This window comes from Glycine max, chromosome 11, assembly GCF_000004515.6.
Source record: "Glycine max cultivar Williams 82 chromosome 11, Glycine_max_v4.0, whole genome shotgun sequence".
Taxonomy (NCBI): domain Eukaryota; kingdom Viridiplantae; phylum Streptophyta; class Magnoliopsida; order Fabales; family Fabaceae; genus Glycine; species Glycine max.
In genome coordinates, this window is record NC_038247.2 from 6191159 (window position 1) to 6212142 (window position 20984).

The 20984-nt window shown below is 33.2% G+C and overlaps 3 protein-coding genes across 3 annotated transcripts; 2 read left to right on the plus strand and 1 right to left on the minus strand.

Annotated features, from left to right (window-relative positions):
* Nucleotides 1–975: 975 nt before the first annotated feature.
* LOC100818380 (Sec14p-like lipid-binding domain-containing protein) lies at nt 976–2860 on the plus strand. The gene is made up of 3 exons (NM_001254423.2): nt 976–1230; nt 1332–1596; nt 2299–2860. The coding sequence occupies exons 1-3, from the start codon at nt 1107–1109 to the stop codon at nt 2519–2521; spliced, it is 612 nt and encodes a 203-aa protein (NP_001241352.1). The 5' UTR covers nt 976–1106; the 3' UTR covers nt 2522–2860.
* Nucleotides 2861–5140: 2280 nt separating this feature from the next.
* On the plus strand, nt 5141–10772 carry LOC100818912 (protein S-acyltransferase 10). Its single transcript, XM_003537621.5, has 11 exons — nt 5141–5574; nt 5701–5815; nt 6000–6074; nt 6199–6270; nt 6374–6487; nt 6576–6609; nt 7234–7343; nt 8316–8402; nt 9088–9171; nt 9924–9989; nt 10222–10772. The coding sequence occupies exons 1-11, from the start codon at nt 5481–5483 to the stop codon at nt 10394–10396; spliced, it is 1026 nt and encodes a 341-aa protein (XP_003537669.1). The 5' UTR covers nt 5141–5480; the 3' UTR covers nt 10397–10772.
* A 2058-nt stretch (nt 10773–12830) lies between these two features.
* LOC100819452 (amino acid transporter protein) lies at nt 12831–17278 on the minus strand. The gene is made up of 5 exons (NM_001354291.1): nt 16642–17278; nt 15429–15565; nt 14618–15045; nt 13720–13851; nt 12831–13598 (listed from the first exon to the last, which is right to left on the minus strand). Exons 1-5 carry the CDS (start codon nt 17085–17087, stop codon nt 13110–13112), a joined length of 1632 nt encoding a protein of 543 aa, NP_001341220.1. The 5' UTR covers nt 17088–17278; the 3' UTR covers nt 12831–13109.
* Between the last annotated feature and the right edge of the window lie 3706 nt (nt 17279–20984).

The following is a 20984-nucleotide window of genomic DNA, read 5'->3' on the forward strand; positions in this document are numbered from 1 at the left end:
AAGCTGAAGATAAGAGATACTAATAAACAGGATAAGCTAGTTTAATGAAGTACTTAAATTTTAAATAAATAAACAGATTGATTTTTTACGCTAGAGACAATCACATACAATAATTGCAGTCAGTAAAACCACGAGACAGCCACTCTGGTTTCATTAGCAAAGTCGTTTCACCATTACACCATTCTTATGAATTAATTAAAATATTTTTTTTTTCATTGTGTGTTCGAATTATGATAAAGAATTTATTAAAATAATATTTATTCTATCATCATCTTTACCGTGTTTGGATTTCTTTTACAAACGTAACTTTCGTTTCCAAGAAACATCACTTGTCTTGTTTTTGCGATGAATATGTGCTGAATTTCGTGTCTTCACATCTCTATTAACAAAACAAACGCCCGTTAAGAAAATTATATAAATAACATAAAAATTATTGGATCTTGATGAGCAATATCCACCCATGCCTTAATAACATTAGTTAAATAATTAAAAATAAAAAATATTTATTATGAAAATCGTAACAAAATAAAAAAAATATGAATAACATAATTTTATATATTAAAGAATTTTTTTCCCTTTTAATTTTGTAATCAATGCTCTAAGATGACTTGTTAACATTGCTGAAAATATTTAATATTTACCTTCTTTTAGAATAACTTAAAATATTTGACAAGATATGTTAAATAGTAAATACTTTCCCATCATATGGATAATCAACGATAATTACGGCGGGCAAAGCGAGGTTCCTCCATGAACCATGATGAAGGATCGTACGGCTGGGATCGCGTATGCGAAGGGAAGCCAGATGACACTGACGTGGGGCCCACAGAAAGGAAGATTCTTTCGAATATACCTTATGGCCGCGCAACTGCAGCATGCTCTGATTACTTTCATTCATTTTTTCTTTCCCTCCTTCTGACTGAGTCCTTTACCTTACCCATTTATTTTTCCCTTATTTGTTTTCTCTCGATATTTGTCCATAATAACGTTCTCTTTGTCCCTCATCTTATCCTGCACCCACTCCCTTATAACCCCCCCTACTTCACCACTTCACAATCAATCTTCTTTATCCACTCTCTCTCTCTCTCTTAAAATTAAAACTAAGCATGTGCTCTGCCATATCCCAAGTGGAACAAGAAGAGTTGCTCGAAAAATTAGAGGTGTTCAAGATCAAAGGCAGGGACAAGCATGGCCGCAAGATCCTTCGCATTATCGCCAAACTCTTCCCAGGTAGATTGATTAATTAATTAATTAAATCCCTAATTCTTAATTAATTTTTTTATGTGCACCAAACTGAGGGAGTCGTGTACGTATTGTTTGCCGTACGACAGCGCGGTTGGTGAGTGTTGATGTTCTGAAGAAGTACCTGGAGGATAAGGTTTTCCCGAAGCTGGGGAAGAGGAAATTCGTGGTGCTGTACGTGCACACCGGCGTCCAGAGGAGCGAGAATTTTCCCGGAATCTCCGGTCTCCGGTGGATCTACGACTCGATTCCGGCGAACGTGAAGGAGAACCTCGAAGCCGTTTATTTTATTCACCCGGGCTTGCAGGCCCGCCTTTTCCTCGCTACCTTCGGCCGTTTCCTCTTCAACGCTGGGTATTCATCCATCCTTCACTAATTCATTCAATTATTATACAAATAATAATCATCATAACCAATTGTAGATCCACAAGTATATATTTTATCATTCAGGAATAGTTGGGAAATCGTGATTCACCGCAATTATTCAATGCATGCATTCCGCTCAATTTACTCATCACCTCTAAATTACTCACTTGCATGGTTTATCGGTTTGATATAATTACTTTTTTATATTATAAATTAAAATATACAAATTAAAAAATACTACCTCTCACTCTCTTCATTATTAATTGGACATTTTAATATATTTTTTTTAAGAATATTTACCCTATCAGCCAAACCTGGAAAATTCTAACTCAATCATTTCAAATTATTATCTTTATCTTTTTATCTATTATTATTTTTATTTCTAAATTGAGTTTTAAATTTTTATTAATAAATTTAAAGATTTTTATTTATAATTTTAATTTTTATTTCAATATACAAATATTTTCAATGTGAATTAATTACTAAATCATCGATAATATGATTTCTAAAATTGTTATCATGAATTAATAATTTATTAATTTGTGATCGGATTACATAGATATATTTTATTATAAATTTCAATTATACCCCTATTAAATTTATTGTAGTTGTTAATTGCGTGTAAGTTTCATTACTATGTGTGTTTCTTTTATTGTTTTGATTTTGATGGGGTTTGATTGCGTGTGATAGGCTGTATGGAAAGCTGAGGTACGTGAGCAGGGTTGATTATCTGTGGGAGAATGTGAGGAGGAACGAAGTGGAGATTCCGGAGTTTGTGTTTGATCACGACGAGGATTTGGATTACCGTCCGATGATGGATTACGGATTGGAGAGCGATCACGCTAGAGTGTACGGTGGTGCTCCAACTATGGATTCACCCGTCACCACCTACTCCATGAGGTGCATCTCATAGGATTCCCGATTCCTCTCCAGGATATCTGCGCCTCTTGTTTTTTGTGCGTTAGGTAGATTGGGCCTCCCTGTTAGTTATATGGGCCCATAGCTATGTGGTTGTTGATATTGTGCAGAAAGAAAAAGTAGTAAAACAAGCTTTTTTTAGGTCTTGCTAATGTGTTAATACTTATCCAATAGCATTTTCGGTTTTCGTTGGATGATTCAGTTCAGTGATATTTCAAAATGAATTCCACCGGCTGATTCTTTTGATACTCTTTAGGTATATAGGTCTTTCCATTCTTCACATTTTCTTATTCTTTTTTAAAGGTCCAATAAAAGCTTCTCAATCTTACCAAAACCTCTCCATTATAATAAAATATCCTTTGAATAAAACTAACTAGTACTATATTGTGATTCGTGTATTGTAAAAGCTCATGAATACATATATAAAATATAAATTATAATCTTAGAATTAATTTTAAAACTCTCCTCTATCTACAAAGTATTTGCTTAAAGCATCCACCAATATGAGCTAATCTATTATCATCAAGTTGTCAAGTACCCTGAGTGGCGACAAGCAATGGTTGAGTAGGTTACTGCACTTGAATCCAATCATACATTGAACATCCGTCTCTTTCCCTAAAAAGAAGTTGAGGTTGTAGATAGTTGTAAAAAGTAGAGTGTAAAGTTGATGGTTCCCTTAACTTAATAGACGCAAGGCTCAACTTGTCGTGAAGATTGGCATATATTTTGTTATTTTCATCATGTAGCTAAACCTACTTCAGTGTGGTATTGTTTCTAACATATCTTTTAAAGCGTAATCTCAAATTTGTTTTTCAGTCGTTATTGTTTTTTAACTTGTGCACTCTTTTTCTTTGGATGTTATATCGATCGGATTCAAACCCAATTCTTATGGGATTGTCTGATTTGTCTTCTTATGGGATTATTCTTTTATGGCAATTACCATATACATCAAGAATGTCGGTTTTAAATTTTTGCACTCAACACCAGAGGACATGAAGTCTTGTAAGTAGTTCTCAAGATAAAAGGGAAAATAAAAACAAAAAACTCCCACATACATATGCACACGAAAACGTGTAAGAGAAATTATTCAAAATCTTATCAGAACAAATAGTTAACAGTACCAGTAAAATATAAATCCATAAACCCAATCTTATCACCATGACATATATACACGTCTTTTATGGATTTATATTTTAGAGATTCATATTTATTGTAAATATGGGAATTACACACCCACACAAACAAGTTAGATGAAAATTTCACAATTGAAATCTTAAGTGTGATTTACCAACATAAAATATGAATAGATCTTCATCAAATATATTTGAATTACTATATAGATGCATAGTTCTCAATAATATAACAAATCTTCTGTAAAAAATAAAATAAAATAACATAACAAATCTATATCCATTTTCAAAGTCTTCAATTCTATCTATGAGATTACAAATTAAAGTTATAAATCTCTTACTCAATTCTAAAATGTTAAATAAATTGTGTCAGTCTAGCCCAATGGACTGATCCTCAGGTTTGGTCCAATAGGTTGTGAGCCGACCAATCCCACCTCAACATATTTACTATCAACATCCTATTTTATATTCATAATCTTAGGATAACTAATCATATCTTAAGCTATATCTTGATCATGTTGTAACAATATGTTAACCATATCTTAACTGATTATATTTTTTTCTATGGGAATATAAAGATATGATATAATCAGACTTCATCGTAATTGTGATATAACTCATATCTCATCCAAGAGCAAAGACATAATACATTTTTATTTTCTAGAGCAGAAGACCTCTAATCCAACGGAGGAATCCTATTCCCAAATACAAAGGAAGACTTAAGGGAATAAAAGCTTACTTGTTGTACTTATATCAACAAGTCAACAACTGATATTGGGTCAATTTTTTTAATCACTCATGCTAATTTGTTGTAATCTATAATAGTATAAACAAATAGTTTGTGAAATTCATAAAGTTTTGTAAAAAAAAAAAACAACAATAATCAAGTTGAAAGTACGTGGCCAAGGACTTCCATCACCAGAAATTAGGCAGTGGTACTTATTTGTATTTTACAAATGTAGTTTTTGGCAAGTATCTTGTCTTACATTATTCTTCAAATATTATTATGTAAAATACGTCACCTGAAACAGAAGCAGACATTTTAAAAAAAAACTCAAAACCACAAATTACTTGCTTTTTTAGTAGAGACCGTCCACTTTTTTTTTTATAAATAGTTCTATTTGAATTAGATAGAATAATGATAAAAAAAATTATCCGAATATTTAACAAATTGAAACTTGAAATTACTAATTAGCAGTAAGTTTCAACAATCCTATGCTAATTTATTCACATGATGATACAAATTACTAATTTATTCGTTAACATTTTTTTCTTCAGTCCTCACATGGATGCTTATTTACGGACGGTGAAAATAAAAATAAAAAACAAACCATTACTCATAGTCCTTGGGATCAGATCCTAGGCATATTATTGAAGAATGGTTTGGATCCAGATTAACTCGTTTCAATTAATAACAAAAAAAAAAAAAAACCCCCACTGTTAACAAATTATTCAATATTTTGGTTAGGTGTTTACTAACAGCTAACAGTCTCACCAGATTTGCAAATTGCAATCTTTGCTTGGCCCTTGAGAACGCGCTAACTGCTAAGTTACGCGAGGGATGCGCAGTGCGCACCCTCTATCGTCTCTTCTTTTTTCTTCTTCTTCTTCTTCTTCAGAGTTTAGCCAGTTGAATTGAACTAGTAGCTTTCTTTTAAAATTAAAATTAGAATCATTATCGTTTATCACACTCCAACAACGCCTTTCGCTCTTACCACCCTCGCGGGTCATTTTCTTGGGAAAACTCGTTTCCACCAAGAAAATCGATTTCCCTGGAAACAAACACTCGCGAATCTCCGATGCGACTCGTTTCACTTTAATTCGATGATGATCGCCACTATATGCCGCCCTGTGCGTTCCCCGTGGGAGGAACCAATGGATCGCTGCTTCCGATTTTTTCCATGCCTCGCCGATCCTGGTACGGAATTCTTCTTTCTTTTTTCTTTGATTTTTTTTTTTTGCTTAATATGTGCTTTATCCGAATTTAATTTCCTTTTTCTGATTTTTTTTTACCTCGTTGTAAATGTTGTTACCTGAATTTCAGGTCGAAGGTCTTCGTTGTGCTTGAAGTTGTGCTTAGTGACGATTCACCTGATTTATGCTGGCGTGCTCTTCTTGTTCGATGGGGATTTGATAGAAAGGACTAAGAAGGAGCCGTGGCGAGTGTTCCTTACCTTTATTATATCTTCTGTGACTTTAAATAAAGCTGCATTTTCTGCATTGTGTAATGTGTATTATACTATTATGCATGTCATGTATGTACAAGTTAGTGCTTCAAAGCAGTTTTGGATTATTGCTATAATTTTTCTGATTTTCTATTTTTTTCGCTTGCTTTTGTGTCAGGTACACTGCTTTATACTTGCTGCTGTTCGTTGTTACTTTGATACAATACTTTGCTACCTCTCTTTCTTCTCCAGGGTAATAAACCATTTGCTTACTTGTGATGAAATTAATACTGAATGTGACGAGGGACCGAGATATTTTTGCTTGTGTATCTACCTGATGTGGTTTATTTTTTGTTGCTGATTTTTTTTGTTTGCAGCTATGTACTTGAAGCCATGCTGACTGTTAACGAGAGAAGTGCAGCGAACAGAAAGGCACCAGAAACATCGAAGTAGGCAACCCTACTTTTCCTGTATAAATTTTGTTATTAGGAAAATGGATTTAGTAACATGTGAAGTAACCTTATGTTTCTGGCCTCAATCGGCTTTGAGCAGAAATGGGAGCTACGTAATTTCCACAGAGGGAAATCTGATTGCAAGAAATGGTTCAGGAAGCTATTCATCATCTTGGTCGAAGTTGGTGGCTGACTTGTATCCTTTCTCGATCAGGTAGATAGGACTGTCCCGTGGCTTCTCCAATTTCATGCCCTACTGGTTAAATTTTCAGAAGTTATTTATGGCTTTCTTCTCCTTGCAGAACATGGACATGCACCTACTGCAATATGGAGCAGGTACTATGAATGACATTCTACACTATGTATAAATGTTATGGCTATTGTATATGTCTTTTCATATTTTTTTGCTTCTTCAATGCATCTTTGGGTGATGATGTTGCATTCATTTGATGGTTTTAGGCCGATCAAAAAAAAAAAAATTGATGGTTTTAGTAGTCAACATTTCATTTTGTACAGCATCATAATAATTCACTGTAAGGATGTAAGAAACTATGTGTTAATGCTGCCATGTCTTGAAGTATCATCATTGAATAATTAAATACAATCATTATAATATTGTTAGCCTTTCACACATGCCACTCTACATCTTGTATCTGTAAAAGTATTGTTGGGTTTTGGTTTTAACATTTGTGATCTGAATTCTTGAATCAGCAAAAATACCTGAATCAATTTTTTCATTCTGGATTGGATGCTTGTATAAGATGCACGAGAAAGCAATATTTCCATGGATAATGAAAATATGGATTGAGCTACACTTCATAAACAGCCTTTTACCTGTGTTATATACATGACTGTTAGGTTTAAAGCACATTATGAAAACCAGAGACCTCTCTTTTGGTTTATAATAATTTAACTTCTTGATTTTGATGATAAATTATTTTGTTGGATGCCATTATGCAGCCTCCACGAGCAAAACATTGTCATGATTGTGACAAGTGTGTTCTTCAGTTTGATCATCATTGTGTTTGGCTTGGTAACTGCATTGGCCAGGGTAATCACTGTAAATTTTGGTGAGTTAATGTTGAGATGTGAAACTAAAAATTTGCATTTTGGCATCAAGATTTTCTATTGTAGACTTTATCTAAGCTATCTTTTTTTTAGATAAGAAATTTCACTTTGACCAATAATAAAATTTTTGCTCGATGATATTATTATTTCATTTGTAATTAGTCTTGATACTTAGATGAAGGATCAGTGGCCTGGAAATGCAATCACTGCTAATTAGCCGTAGAATGTCTTTTGTTTGTTTCATTATCTTGACATTTGTTCAAACACTTTTAGTTTCAATGTGCACTTAGTCTTCTTTTTTCAAATTTCAATATTAATTATAGGCCTGCAAGAAATGAGTGGATGGACTCAGAAACATATTTAGAAACTTAATTATGTTATCCTTACATTATTTATTTTTACTGCTCATGCACTTTTATTTTCCCATTGAGTTATATGTCCTACTAAGTACTGGATGTATTTAATGATTATAGATAATCTTAAGCAAATTGTTGATATAAACTCTTTTTCTCTCTATATATATGTAGATAAGGGGGGAGGGGGGCATTTCAAGAGAGAATTGTTCTCACTCAAGACAACAACAAATCTTGATCATACAATTGTACACAGATGGCTAAGACTAAGATTGGTTTTATTCAATTTTAATATTGACCATCTATATATAGTTGCATAACCAAGATTAGTTGTTCTCATGAGAACAATTCTCACTTGATATGCTTCCTCTATGTATGTGAAAGCATTGTAGTTTACTATGCTTGAACACTTGTGAAATTTATGAATGGGATTATTTTTATGGCTTATTAAGGAAATGCTATTTACCTTGTGAAGACTTTGGCTATGCTCTCCTTGTAATCAATAATATGTCAGCATTATACAAGGAAATAAGTTACTTATTTTATTAATTTCGTATATATCTTTGTCTAAATATATTTCTCTCACTATGATTTTTTCTTCCTTCCTGTCAAAATGCTTAGGTGGTACCTTTTTGAAGAGACAGCATTGTGCCTTTGGACTGGTGTCTTGTATATTTCATACCTGAAGGCTCACATTACAAGGGTTTGGTATGATATCTTCATTCTTTAGGATAAATATTTAAACTCCTAGTATTATTATTATTAATTTTTTTGGGGGGGCGGCTGTTACTGGCTTGTGTATGCAGCCAGATCCTCACAAGTAGGGGTGTCAATTTGGACCTGCAAACGGGGATCCCTGCGGGGATTCACCAGGAAAAGGAAAATAAGCCCATCCAAATTTATACGTTCAAAAGGGGCAACAACACACAGACTTGGAGTGATAACCCTAAACACCCTTTCTCTGATATGCGCGGCTAGATCTTGGAGAGGAGCTACGCTGTCGTTGTGTGTTTCTTTTTTTAAAAAAAAAATTTGGGGTCCCATAGGGACGAGGATGGGAAAAAAATCCCCTACAGCGGGGATCGGGGACGGAGGGTTAGTTGGGGGTGGGGAATGGGAGTTGGGGAGTACTCCCCGCCCCCGCCTTGCCCTGTTGACATCCCTACTCACAAGTGGAGAGAATATTTCTCTGATTAGATTACAGCCTTTCAAAGCCAATAACCTTACCTTTGTGCCAAGGCTCACCCTCTTTAGGTTAGGTGAGGCTTGACATAATGGCCCAGTTTTACATTTAAAATTTATCATGAGGTCTTCCGTAATCAGAAAGGAAGAAAGTCCTATTCTCCTTCTTTCTGTAATCTGAAATTGGATCATTACCTTTTTATGCTCTCAGGTGGCAGGATGCGATCATGATAATTCTCTTGATCACTCTGTTAGTTTGTCTCGTCTTTCTTCTCCTCCTACTGCTATTCCATAGGTAATTTTCGTAATACTATGTCCTGATTTTTGTATCTAGCGTAAGATTGCTTTTTATATAGGTCTTTCCTCTGTTCTTTGCTGTATTTTTTTTTATTTAGAAAACTGGGGGGGTGGGGTTCTATGCCAGAATTCTAACTTTGCCACTTATTTAATTTAATGTGTGTGAACTGTGAAATATTATTGTCCTATGTGCTGTACATACATTTTGGTTTTATAGCTTTGAATGTTTTCATTCCATCACCTTGATGCTCCAAAAAGTTGGAGTCAAGAAGCCATATATTTCGTCTATCTAAGGAAGACTAAATGGAGATATCTGGATGACAAAATATTTGCTTTAAGGAAGAGTAAAACTTAAATCTGACACTCCTGACCTCAGAACCCAATTTATGATATTTAGGAGGTTTTGAAAGACAGTCTACCCAGCTTGGCCTTTCACCGATTCAAAATAATACAAGTTAAGAATAAATGGCTACAAATAATGTGTGAAGTGCTTGAATAAAGAATGCATAGTGGAATGACTCATTGGTTTTTGAGTTGTTCAATGAGTTTGCTACTATTTTCATTTTCCATCTAATCTAATCTTAGCAGTTCTGTGTGACTGTTTTGCCAATATAACCATATGGATAATAAAATATTGAACTTGTTCTTTCTCTTTTACACTCTGGCCCTTTTTCTCCTTTATGTTGAATGTATGGTTGAGCATCCAGGTTTAACACAGAATATATGACAGCTGTTTTGTCTTTTCTGCAGTTATCTTATTTTAACAAATCAGACTACCTTTGAACTTGTAAGGAGAAGACGGATTCATTATCTAAGGTTAGATAAATTAGTCTCCTGATGTTTTTGTATTATTTCATATTTTTACCATAAATCATTAGATAAAACATTTTGCTAGAATGTGATTCTTTTTTTGGGTGTTGCATGGCTTTTAATTTATTAGCAAGATCTATGTTGATGTTAAATGGTTGATGTCTGGGTTTGGTATTTTTTTTTATCTGCCAACTATGTTTTTGGGTATCTATGATAAACGCATCTAACTAATCTGCAGGGGAATTCCGGAAAGAGTGCATCCATTCAGTAGAGGAGTTCGTAGAAATTTATACAATTTCTGCTGTACAAGGAGCACCATATACGGAGTCGAACCATTGCCTACCCCTGAAGAGATAGAGGAAAAATCAAGGCCGTACACATGCTTGGATGCTGTAACTTGTCGATGTTGTTGATGGTTTTTGTACAAGTAGAAGTCTTTCCGTCTAGTAGTTTAATCGTGAAAACTCAGAAGTATGTCGATGTACCCTTTTGCTTTAGATGGGTAGGTGTTATCTTTAGGCAATTTGCTTCATGACATCTTCTGTTCTTCATTTTTTCCCTAAATTTTGGAGGTAGAGTTCCAAGTTAGATGTACAGTTGCAGTGCTATTGTGTTGTTTTGTTTTTACTGTTTAGTCTGTAGACCTGGATATCCAGCTATTATCAAACCGACTACTGCCTGGAACGCTAGAGACAGAGAATTTATTTTAGTTAGTTGCATGCCATGGTGGGCGTTGGCCCCCCTCAACACTTATTACAGTCTCATGAATTCACTGTTATTTTACCCCCAGAACTTATCTAGCTCCACTCCTGGTGCTTGCAGTTGAAGTGGCAGCTTTGCACTCTTGCTTATATTATATTTGTAGGCATTTAAGTACTCGTGAGATTAAAATGGACCGTGACAAAAGAAAGACTTGACACTCTTGTGAATTAGCATTTCTTGAAATATTTCCGGTTGCTATTTCCGTTTCCAATTTTCCATACCTTGTAGCATGTTTGGGTACAATTTTTAGCTAGACATGTGAATTTTGTGAAGCAACTAGTATTGGCTTCTGCATCAAAATGAAAATTTGACGAGGAAATCAAACAATACGTGAGTCTACAACTCCATTCCGAGCACGCATTAAAGAGATGGCGATCAAATTGCGTTGGGCTTGCTACTATTTGATTGTAGAGTGATACAGCTCATCATAATGTCAATTTTGCCTTGAAAGAAAGGAAAAAGCCAAAATAGAGAAAATAGTTACCTATCTCGTATGTGTGTTAAGTTGTTTTTTAGCCTGTTTGCCTCAGTAAGGAGTTACACACTTACACGATTATCAAAGTGACGCGAGTAAATGTATTTTGTTTTTTCAATTTTACTGAAATTCCATTTGATACAAACAGGTCTTTGTTAAATGTCACTTATATAACAGCGTTATTTTAAGTTCTTCCGGTTATTGTGAAATCTAATTGAATAGTGATAGCTCGTCATTGATACAAACAGGTCTTCGGCCAGCTTGTGTAGTTGTGTATAGTGATAGCTCGTCATTGAATATTTGATACATCATGATAGCTCGTGTGGTATTCTTAAATGCATCAGTTTGTTAGGTTTCAAAGATATTTGAATGATATTAAATTATTTAACGGTTTAATAGTATATATTTTCACGTCTGAACACGTTGTCTGTGATACTAGTAGCCATCACCATCGCACTAGAAGTTAGAACATGGACCAACTGTGATGTTGCCCCTTTGAAGTACCCTCTTTTCAAATGTTGTATGGCATGTTTCAAAATTTGCTAATAACCCTTCATCGCCTTTGACAATGCCACTGTATTATTGGGGCTGCTTGAGCATGACATAAGGATAAGTATACAAGTACACATTAAGCCGCTGTATTTGGATTGACAGAATAAGTTAGCGAATACATTATGATTCTATTAATACAAGTTTATTTATCAAACTATTTTTTTGTATAAAAAAAGTAATAAATGAATTATTCCCGCCTTGGTGGTGTGTGATTAGTATAAGAGCAATGATTTTTTTTTCCCAGAAGAGCATTGATTTTTTAACATCCTAATTTTTTAAATACTTAATTAACATTTTTTTAATTTTTTTTTCTATCACGTCAAATCATCTTTCATATTTTTATGTCCATATTTTTTCTCTCCCTCTCACTAGGTGTTAAAAATGATAGAGTGTCCAAAAATATTTTTTGTTAGTATTAAGACTTTTGAGTGTGTCAATTATATAAATAATAATAGAGTAAATGGTAGAGAATCAATAACTATTGGGAGATAAATATTTATCTTATGTGTGTTTAAGATTTTCAACAAAGATTTGTTGCTGCTTTCGATGAAGATAACTTCATATCAATATTAAGATTATAAAAAAAATTCATGATTACCAAAAAAAGAGTGAGGTGTATAGAATATTATTTTGTTCTCAAGGTAATTTAGACATTAAATTTACTCAATTAAAAACTACAAATTATTTATTGAACTCTTATAGTTTTGAATTGCATAATCTCTAATTATTTTACGCAGCTTTCATTTGTTTTTTTAATATTAAACATAATGTATATAGTGGTTGAGTTTTTCTTCTCTTATGCCTTGTGAGCTTTTATTTTTCCTAATTTTAGTATAACATAACAGCTTCAAATGAATTATATTTTCAATTACGTGCTTTTGTTAATAAAAAACAATATTATCATATTCAATATTAACAGTGGATTGACAGGCGCAGGATAATATCATATTATATAATACATAGTATAGTATTTTATATTATGCAACAGAAAACATTGACTAAATATTATTAAATTTTATGCTTTCAATTTTTATACTATATCCGACTTCATCATATCATATATGGCAAATAAACTCTTTAAGTATTTTTCAATTTCCAGAACAAGAAAATTTATACAATCTTGATTTACCTTCCCCTCCCCTTATGTAGTTAGTGATATTTATAAAAATGTCACTAAGGGAAAATCAACCTAGAACTACAAAGTGAGGTTACGAATTAGAATTTCTCAACAAAAAAAAAAGAAAAAAAAAAGAAAGACAACCCTTAGTAAATCTCTTACTAATTAATTACCTCCCAACATCATTTTCCTAGTACTTCTTTTCACTCTGTATGTGAGACTACTGAGGATTGAAGAAGCTCACATTAACACCAGTATCAACGATAACATATAAACTAGCCGCAACCAATATGGCACTCAAAGCCACACCCAATGTCCCCAAGAACCAATTGAGCCACCACATGAGACTAAGCTTCTTTGGCTTCTTTGTCTTGAGCCACATGAAACATGGGTACGCGAATGTCACTGGCAAAGCCACTCCTCCAATCAAACCAGCCAATTGAGACAAAAACGGAACAGCCACTCCTATGAAGAAGCACAAGAACCCAAAGAACACCCGAATAAACGCGCGAAGCCACCAGGGGCATGGCTTCTTCATCCTTGCAGTGTAACCTGATTCCATGTCATCGAATGCTGGCATGCCATAGATTTGAAACGAGCACAAACCATTCACCACTACAAAAAAACTTGTTAATCCAAGCACGAATCTTGACACATCACGAGAATGGTATTGGTATAGGGCCGTGAGCATTCCTCCGTTTGCAGGAATCTGTAAATTTTGAATCATATAATAAATTAAATATATTATACCATATGGTATTTTTCCATAAGATAATTAAGGTCCTAATGTTAGGTTCATTTTTCAACTTTTAGAGTCATAAGATGCATACCAATTGGCCATAAGCCCAATAGCCTCCAATGGCCATGGGAAATAAGCATGCGGCAATGATTGTGTAAGAAACCTTGACCCCTTTCCACATGGGCACGTGTGATGGATGCTTCTCGCTTGAAGGCATAGTAGACTGCAAGGAAAGTATAAAAAGAAGACTAATTAATACAAACTACTTAAATTTTTCACCACTAAGCTTACTATAGTAGATTTGAAGTATTTTTTACATTGATCACATAACAAGAAATATTTTTTTACTTAGTTAATTTAATGTTTTCAATAAAGAAAGAGCCCTTCAAGAGATAGAGGAACAACTATAGCGACCGCGACTTGCTAACGCTCAAGTTAAACCCAATTAAATATCTAAAGCTCAGCTCAATCCATTGAAAAATTTGAGATTTGGATGGTAGTAATAACTCTGAAGTCACAACTCAACTAACCATTTGTCTTTATATTTAATGAAATTGATTATTACTCAGCACTTATCCTGAATTCATGATTTTTTTTCCTATGTTCCAAACGTCAATGTCGACTAATTAATTTAAAAAGGAAAGTCATCCGCTAACTTCAATACTGTATGCTTGACCCGGTCTCTCTCTATTTGAGTTTTTCAACAACTTTAATGTCAACTTAGAAACTTTGAAAGCAGTACTATATTAAACTAAGCAATGCACATATATTTCATCCCTACCAAGTCAAAAGATAAGGCAAAGAAACTTCAAATTCTTGCTGCTTATGTAACTCAGCCTGACTCTGATTAGTGACAAGTAACCAACAGTTGAATCGACCACAATTTATTATGTTCTTTGTTCTTATTATTCAACATTCAAATTTTCACTAATTTCATAAAATTCAACTGGGTAATAGGAAAATAAACACATAATATTATGTTCCCATACCTGAATTTCAAGGATGAGATTGTGGCCCCTGAAAGCAAAGGCAATGATACCCAATGCATTAAGCACTCCAAAGGCATTTTCAATACTGCTTCCAGTCCTTACAGGGTTATAGCTCACATCCTTTAGGGCACCCCGTGCCACAGAGGTTACCCAAATGGCAGTACAATACCCTACAGCTGTGACAGCTCCAATGAGTGACACCCCAGCAATGGAATTCAAGTTTGGCAACTGTGATAGCACCACAGCTACACAGGTGAACACCAAGTACCATTCCACAGTGGTCATGGGTTTGGCAGTGCATGTTTCACCACACACCACTTGGTAAAATGTCCTTGCTGTGGATCCTCCTATGATGATCAATGTGGTGCATGTCCCTGCTGATAGGTACAATATTGGGAACAAGGCTAGGATTTTCCCAAGTTTCTCCCCTGCAACACATCATGCCAACACTTTATTAGTTGGGAAATGATTTTGGCATTTCATTTTTTATTTTTCATCTTTGATTTAAACTTTTAAAAATTAATTTGCTGGATCAGAGATTTCGAATAACTCTCAATTTACTGCATGAGAGACTAATCTAATCATTCCATTCGCTGTACATGACTGCGTTGGTCTAAATTTTTTTGCACACAGGGAAAATCAAATTAAGATTTTTTCTCTAAACAGATCGTTCTTGCACATGCATATTAAGTAAATGTATTTTTATTTTATTTTACAATAAAAAGTTAGTTAAGAAAATTATTCAAATTTAGAATAATAGGATTAAATAATTGAAAAGAAAATATAGTGGGGAAACGTGGAGAAATTATACCAAAGGTAGCACCGCAGAGTTGAAGGTATCGACAGTAGCGTACACCTTGTTCTACCGACTCATGAAGGTTGACCAGCAGCCATAAGGTATAGAGTTGCCATATGAACGCCAGAGTCATACTTATGATTCCCCACGTCCTGCAATCCGCCAAAATATTGTTAGTTCAAAATTCAACAATTCCGTGTAAAGAAATCAGAACGTGGCCATATAATACAATACATGGGTTTTAATTTGTTATTTTATTTGAAATCAAATAATCGAGCTTAGAACATAAACATTCAATAATGACCCAAAAAGTAAAGAAAAGAAACGTCCAATTATAAGAGCCTATCATCACTTACTATTATAATTAAGTTTTATCATTTTATATTATACAAGTTGTTATTATGGTCGTTTTTAGTAATGATCACTACTTACTGTTAAAATAAAATTTTATCATTTTTATATCATACAAGTTGTTGTTATGGTTGTTTTTAATAATAATTCCAACCATCATTCTACCTGTTCAGTTGTAACCTGCAAGTATCCTAGCTGTAATTTTATAGTAAATTACAAATAGGCATACTTACAACAAGTCAACAACTATCAGAATTAGTAAGACTATATTTAGATTAAAGTTTAGAAAATAATTTAACGAATTCTAATACACAGTTGTAAATCCCAAACAATAAAAATGAAGGAGACAAAATTAATTTACTGCTGTAATTTAGATGTAAAACTATTTGAGCTTTCCCATTGAAATTCAATTATGAACTAAGTATGTGTTTGAATAGACGCTTACAAAATTAATTTTGGTAATTAAAAGTGATTTCGAAAAAAAGTTATTTATATTTGGATGTTTTTACCTTGAAAACAAGTTTAATGTAAAACTTGGAGTAAACTCTTCAACTCAACACAAAAGTTGTTGGGTTTTTTTTTTATCTATCATTTTTAGTTAAATTGAGTTTTGGAGACAGAATCAATTTACTCAGCAATAACCAAACATTCCTATTTTTACTAAGATCACGTTTGATGAAAAGCAAAATTGATTTTGATACTTTTTACCATGAAAACAAACACACTAATTGAGAAGCAATAAAGAGATAAAATTGACTAATATATACAAACACAGAAAGTGAATAAAAGAGATTGATGGGGAGGGTATACACACATAAAAAGATAACATAAGTAACATAGATGCATGTAATATTAATTTGAATATTTGAAGACTTACCAACCAAGAAAAGTGAAGGCCACAGGGAGAACAAGGGCCTGAATTCCAATCCCAGAACAAAGGGTATGAAAAGCAGCATAGTACTTGTTACCATTCCTTGACTCAGTGATTGGAAGCCAAGCATCCTGAGGATCAAGCTTGGTGAACCTCAGAGCTTTCCTCACAGGGCTCCCCAAAGGTGTGAGGAACTTTGGAGTCAAATTAGAGATTCTAAGTGGTGTTCTTGGGGTTCTTGGTGTTCTTGGTGTCTTTGGAGTCTTAGAAGTTTTATTAGGACGTGGTGCATCTCCATCCTCAGGGTGAAGGAGGGGTGACCTTGTTAGAGATGGAGAGTGAAGCTGAGAGGGTGGACATGACACAGGTGGAGATGCCACAACAGGTGTTCCAACCACTGAAGCTGTTCTAGGGGTTATTGGTGCAGACCATATTTCCTTAGCTTCACCCATTTTCTCACCCTATACTTGTAGTGTTTAATTTCTGTTTTTTTGCACCTTGTGTTGTGTTGTCTCCTCCTTGTGTGTGCTGTTCTTTCTCTCAAGCATTTGGATGTATATATATATAGTGGGTGTGGTACAACACAAAATTATGAAAAGATGGGGCACCATCAATAATTCAGCATTACTTTTTTTTGACTAATTTTCAACATATAAATTTGTCGTGTGTACAGTCTTGTGCATGTATATAAAACTAGTCCTTGTCTAGGATTTTAATTTAATTAATAATGACATGGTGGAAATAAAATCACTTTCGAGACATACATGGTCAATCTAATAAGCATGCCAATTATGGCTCAAATTAACCTTGTAGAAACGTGTGTGGAAAAGTGCATGATAGCATGCATTATTTTAGAAGGCTTTGTGTGACCGGCTTAAATTATATCAAAGTAGCCACCTAGGTTGGTGGGGGGAATTTTCAGTATTAATTAAGCAGCAAGCTAGTTGCTGGTGAGCTCAACTCTATTTTTCAACGCCGAGTTTGACCAATAAAAATTGGCTGCCAATTAATCTGTAATCAGTTGTGAAATACCATCTAATATAATATGAAATGATTATACAACTAGTTTAACGTGTGATGTTTATGTTATATAATTAAAATTTATAATGAATAAATAATTTTAGATATATATATTAGTTATATCATAATTAATATCATAATAAATAAATATTTTAAATATATAAATTATATTTTAAATGTATGATAAAGAAATTGTATTGTAGTTGTTTTCAATTATTTATAGTTTTTTAAATATTAAAATTTAATTTAAAAATAAAAATGAGAATGATAGATTGAAACAAATTAAACATTAAGAAGATTCTTTAAAAATGTTTTCGTTAAAGAAAAGAATTCTAAAAATACTATCATTAAAGAACAACTCTTAAAAATGTTCTCACACAAAATAGGTATTTCAATTTGAACTCTTTTTTTTTTTTTTTGAGAGAAATCAATTTGAATTCTAATATTTGTTGCATACAATTTTAAAATTGATACTTTTCAAGCTATTGGTTTGAGAATTTTGGTAACGCATTGACATTAACATTACTAGCTACATGTTATTTTCTTTATCATAGCAAATGGCCCCGCCGTGCCTTATCCCACGTTTAGCACTAAAATATTCATTTTATGTAACAAATGAGTACTTGGTCAACAAATGCATCTGAAATATGACTTTCAACTCTCAACTACCGTGTGGTGGTGTGCTACCTTGTAAAACTGTTAGTACCTATATGTTCTTGTAGTGAATAACACGTCAGCATTATATAAGGAAGTTACAGTACTAAGATATATAATAATAATAATAATAATAATAATAATAATAATAATAATAATAATAATAATAATAATAATAATAATAATAATAATAATAATAATAATAATATATCTAGCACCAATAGATGAGCTGGCCACTTGTTTAATTTGGACAAACACTGGTATAAAAAACAACTGAGAAGTAGGAAAAGACTAGGAAATATATTTGTCAAACCGTTTTCGTTAAATTTTATTGGTGCTAGCTATTAATCAATTTCCGAACATATCTTAGTATAAACACATTTATCTTGCTATGGATTTTTCTTCGATTCCTTCTCGTCAAAATACTTCATATTTTTTATTTTTTATTTTTGGGAAAAAGACAAACATTGTGCCTAGACTGGCGTCATGTATAGTTCACATTGCAAAAAAGTTGGGTACGATATCTTGATTATTTAGGAGGAATTGAATGTCGAAACTCCCAAGCTTTTTAAAATGAAAATGATGTAAAATCTTCATTTGTCAAATCCTTTATGGAAAGTTGTACCATGTTTGGGATCATGTTTCTGCAATTACATGAGAGGATATGTAGTGGTATAACTTTTCAATAGCGTAGATAAGAGAATTTGTATAATAAGGTGGTCTGTGTCCTCTGTTGATATTTTGGAAATATATAAATTGAAAGTATTCTTTAATTAACTGTCGAAAGTTATTTTTTTTAATGCATGTATTGTAGTAGGCTTGTCTCTCCTATATAATAAAATCTTTTTCATACGTCTAGTTAGAATTTAAAGGCCTTTATCAACATACTTAATAAAGAGATTATGTTCCAACAAAAATACTTAATTAAGAGATTCAGTTCTCTATCAACTATTGATAGGACGACTTAATATTTTAAAAGCGTACCCAACGATTATAAATACAAGAATTTTTTGATTCAAATTAAGACCACTCTTTTATACAAATCTTAAATATAGGTTAGTCTTGGGACGAAGGTAAAAGTTATTGGCTTGACTTTGGTGGTCAATGTACACACATACGAGGACAGAAATATTGGCAGTTTTTAATTAACTTCTGATATGTTAGGGCTTCCATAAACAAAACGAAAATAGTCATTTTTTCTTCTTATTTGTATTTTTGTAACATGAAATTATATAGTAATTTTAACTTAGCGGTATACGTATGAGATTATGCTACTACCCTTGATCACTCTGTCTCTGTCAGATTCTCTCATCTTTCTACTCCTCTTAATTCTAATAATTCATAGGTAATATATAAGTAATTCTCACAATTATTTTTCTCTAGCTCTGCATCTTGCATATAATATAGCTAATATAATCTAAAGTTAATACCTACCCCTCTAAGCAAACGAATGCATCAAGCCATCAACATACTACTATGTTCTCACAATTAAATGATATCTTGACTTACAGCACTTGAGCACATGCATGGCCTTGACTTTTCCTATATATTCTCTTCAGAGGTAGGTTGTGGTTCCAAACTATATGTGCTACTCCAAACACAGCAGAATTTGTATACAATTCTACCAAATCCTTTGCTGAATGGATGCACGCTTTCTAGAATCGCCATGTACATTAAAGATATGTGCTTACTATAATACATATCCCAAAAACATTGTTGGCAAAAACAACACAGACATGCAGTTCAACAACAAAAAAGAAAAAGAATCAAATTCCGTAAAAAAATTCTTAAATGATTTAATGTAAAGTATGGAATATATAATAAAAATTTGCCTGAAATATCATACTACTACTATTAATTATTGTATGTGGTTCCGGTGTTCAACATATTATGTTCCATACAATATACATTTTTTGTTTGGTATTATACCTTTGAACATTTTCATTCCATCACATTGATGCTCCGACATATTGGAATCAAGGAAACCAGATATTTTGTCTTATAAAGACTGATGGGATCTATCTAGCCCATAAAATATGGGTGTTATTAGGTGCACCCAGCATTTTTAAAAAATACCAAAATTGTCTCTGTATTTTTTTCGTATTTGTGATGAGTGTGTGTGATGATGATTCATAAATCGTACGGATCAAGTTGATCCGTAAGCCTTTTACAGAACAATACGGATCAACTTGATCCATAAAAGTCTTACGGATCAACTTGATTCGTAAAAAACTTACGGATCAACTTGATCTGTAAGGCTTCTACGGATCAAGTTGATCCGTAAGACTTTTACGATCAACTTATATGACTTACGGATCAAGGATATTTTCGTTATTTCACCTTAAGTACTGGGTGCACCAACAATAATGCTGGGTGCACCTAGCAACACCTTAAAATATTTGCTTGAAGGAGATAAATTTAAATCCAATACCCCTGAAGAGACATTCTAGCCCAGGCTACCCTTTTACCTAGTTTAAAATTTCGAAGTCAAGAATAAATGGGTACAAATAATGTGCAGAGGGATTTAAAAATAAATGCCTAGTGGAATGACTTGTGAGATGCCTAATATGCTTCTGCCATTTCCATCTTGATTCTAATATAAGTCTTAGAAGTTCTGTTATGCTAAATTAACCATGTGTAAAATAAATGCCTACTCTCTGGTCCTCTGTCTCCAT

Bases quoted from the DNA above. Each gene is read 5' to 3' on its own strand.
- LOC100818912 (XM_003537621.5), top strand. From the start codon at position 5,481: ATGATGATCGCCACTATATGCCGCCCTGTGCGTTCCCCGTGGGAGGAA. The intron at 6,488-6,575 runs GTAGATAGGACT...TTCTCCTTGCAG, and splicing joins TTGTATCCTTTCTCGATCAG to AACATGGACATGCACCTACT. The intron at 9,990-10,221 runs GTTAGATAAATT...ACTAATCTGCAG, and splicing joins AGACGGATTCATTATCTAAG to GGGAATTCCGGAAAGAGTGC.
- LOC100819452 (NM_001354291.1), bottom strand. From the start codon at position 17,087: ATGGGTGAAGCTAAGGAAATATGGTCTGCACCAATAACCCCTAGAACA. The intron at 15,046-15,428 runs GTATAATTTCTC...GATGTGTTGCAG, and splicing joins ACTCTGCGGTGCTACCTTTG to GGGAGAAACTTGGGAAAATC. The intron at 13,599-13,719 runs GTATGCATCTTA...CAAAATTTACAG, and splicing joins ATTGGGCTTATGGCCAATTG to ATTCCTGCAAACGGAGGAAT.
- LOC100818380 (NM_001254423.2), top strand. From the start codon at position 1,107: ATGTGCTCTGCCATATCCCAAGTGGAACAAGAAGAGTTGCTCGAAAAA. The intron at 1,231-1,331 runs GTAGATTGATTA...GCCGTACGACAG, and splicing joins TATCGCCAAACTCTTCCCAG to CGCGGTTGGTGAGTGTTGAT. The intron at 1,597-2,298 runs GTATTCATCCAT...TGCGTGTGATAG, and splicing joins CGTTTCCTCTTCAACGCTGG to GCTGTATGGAAAGCTGAGGT.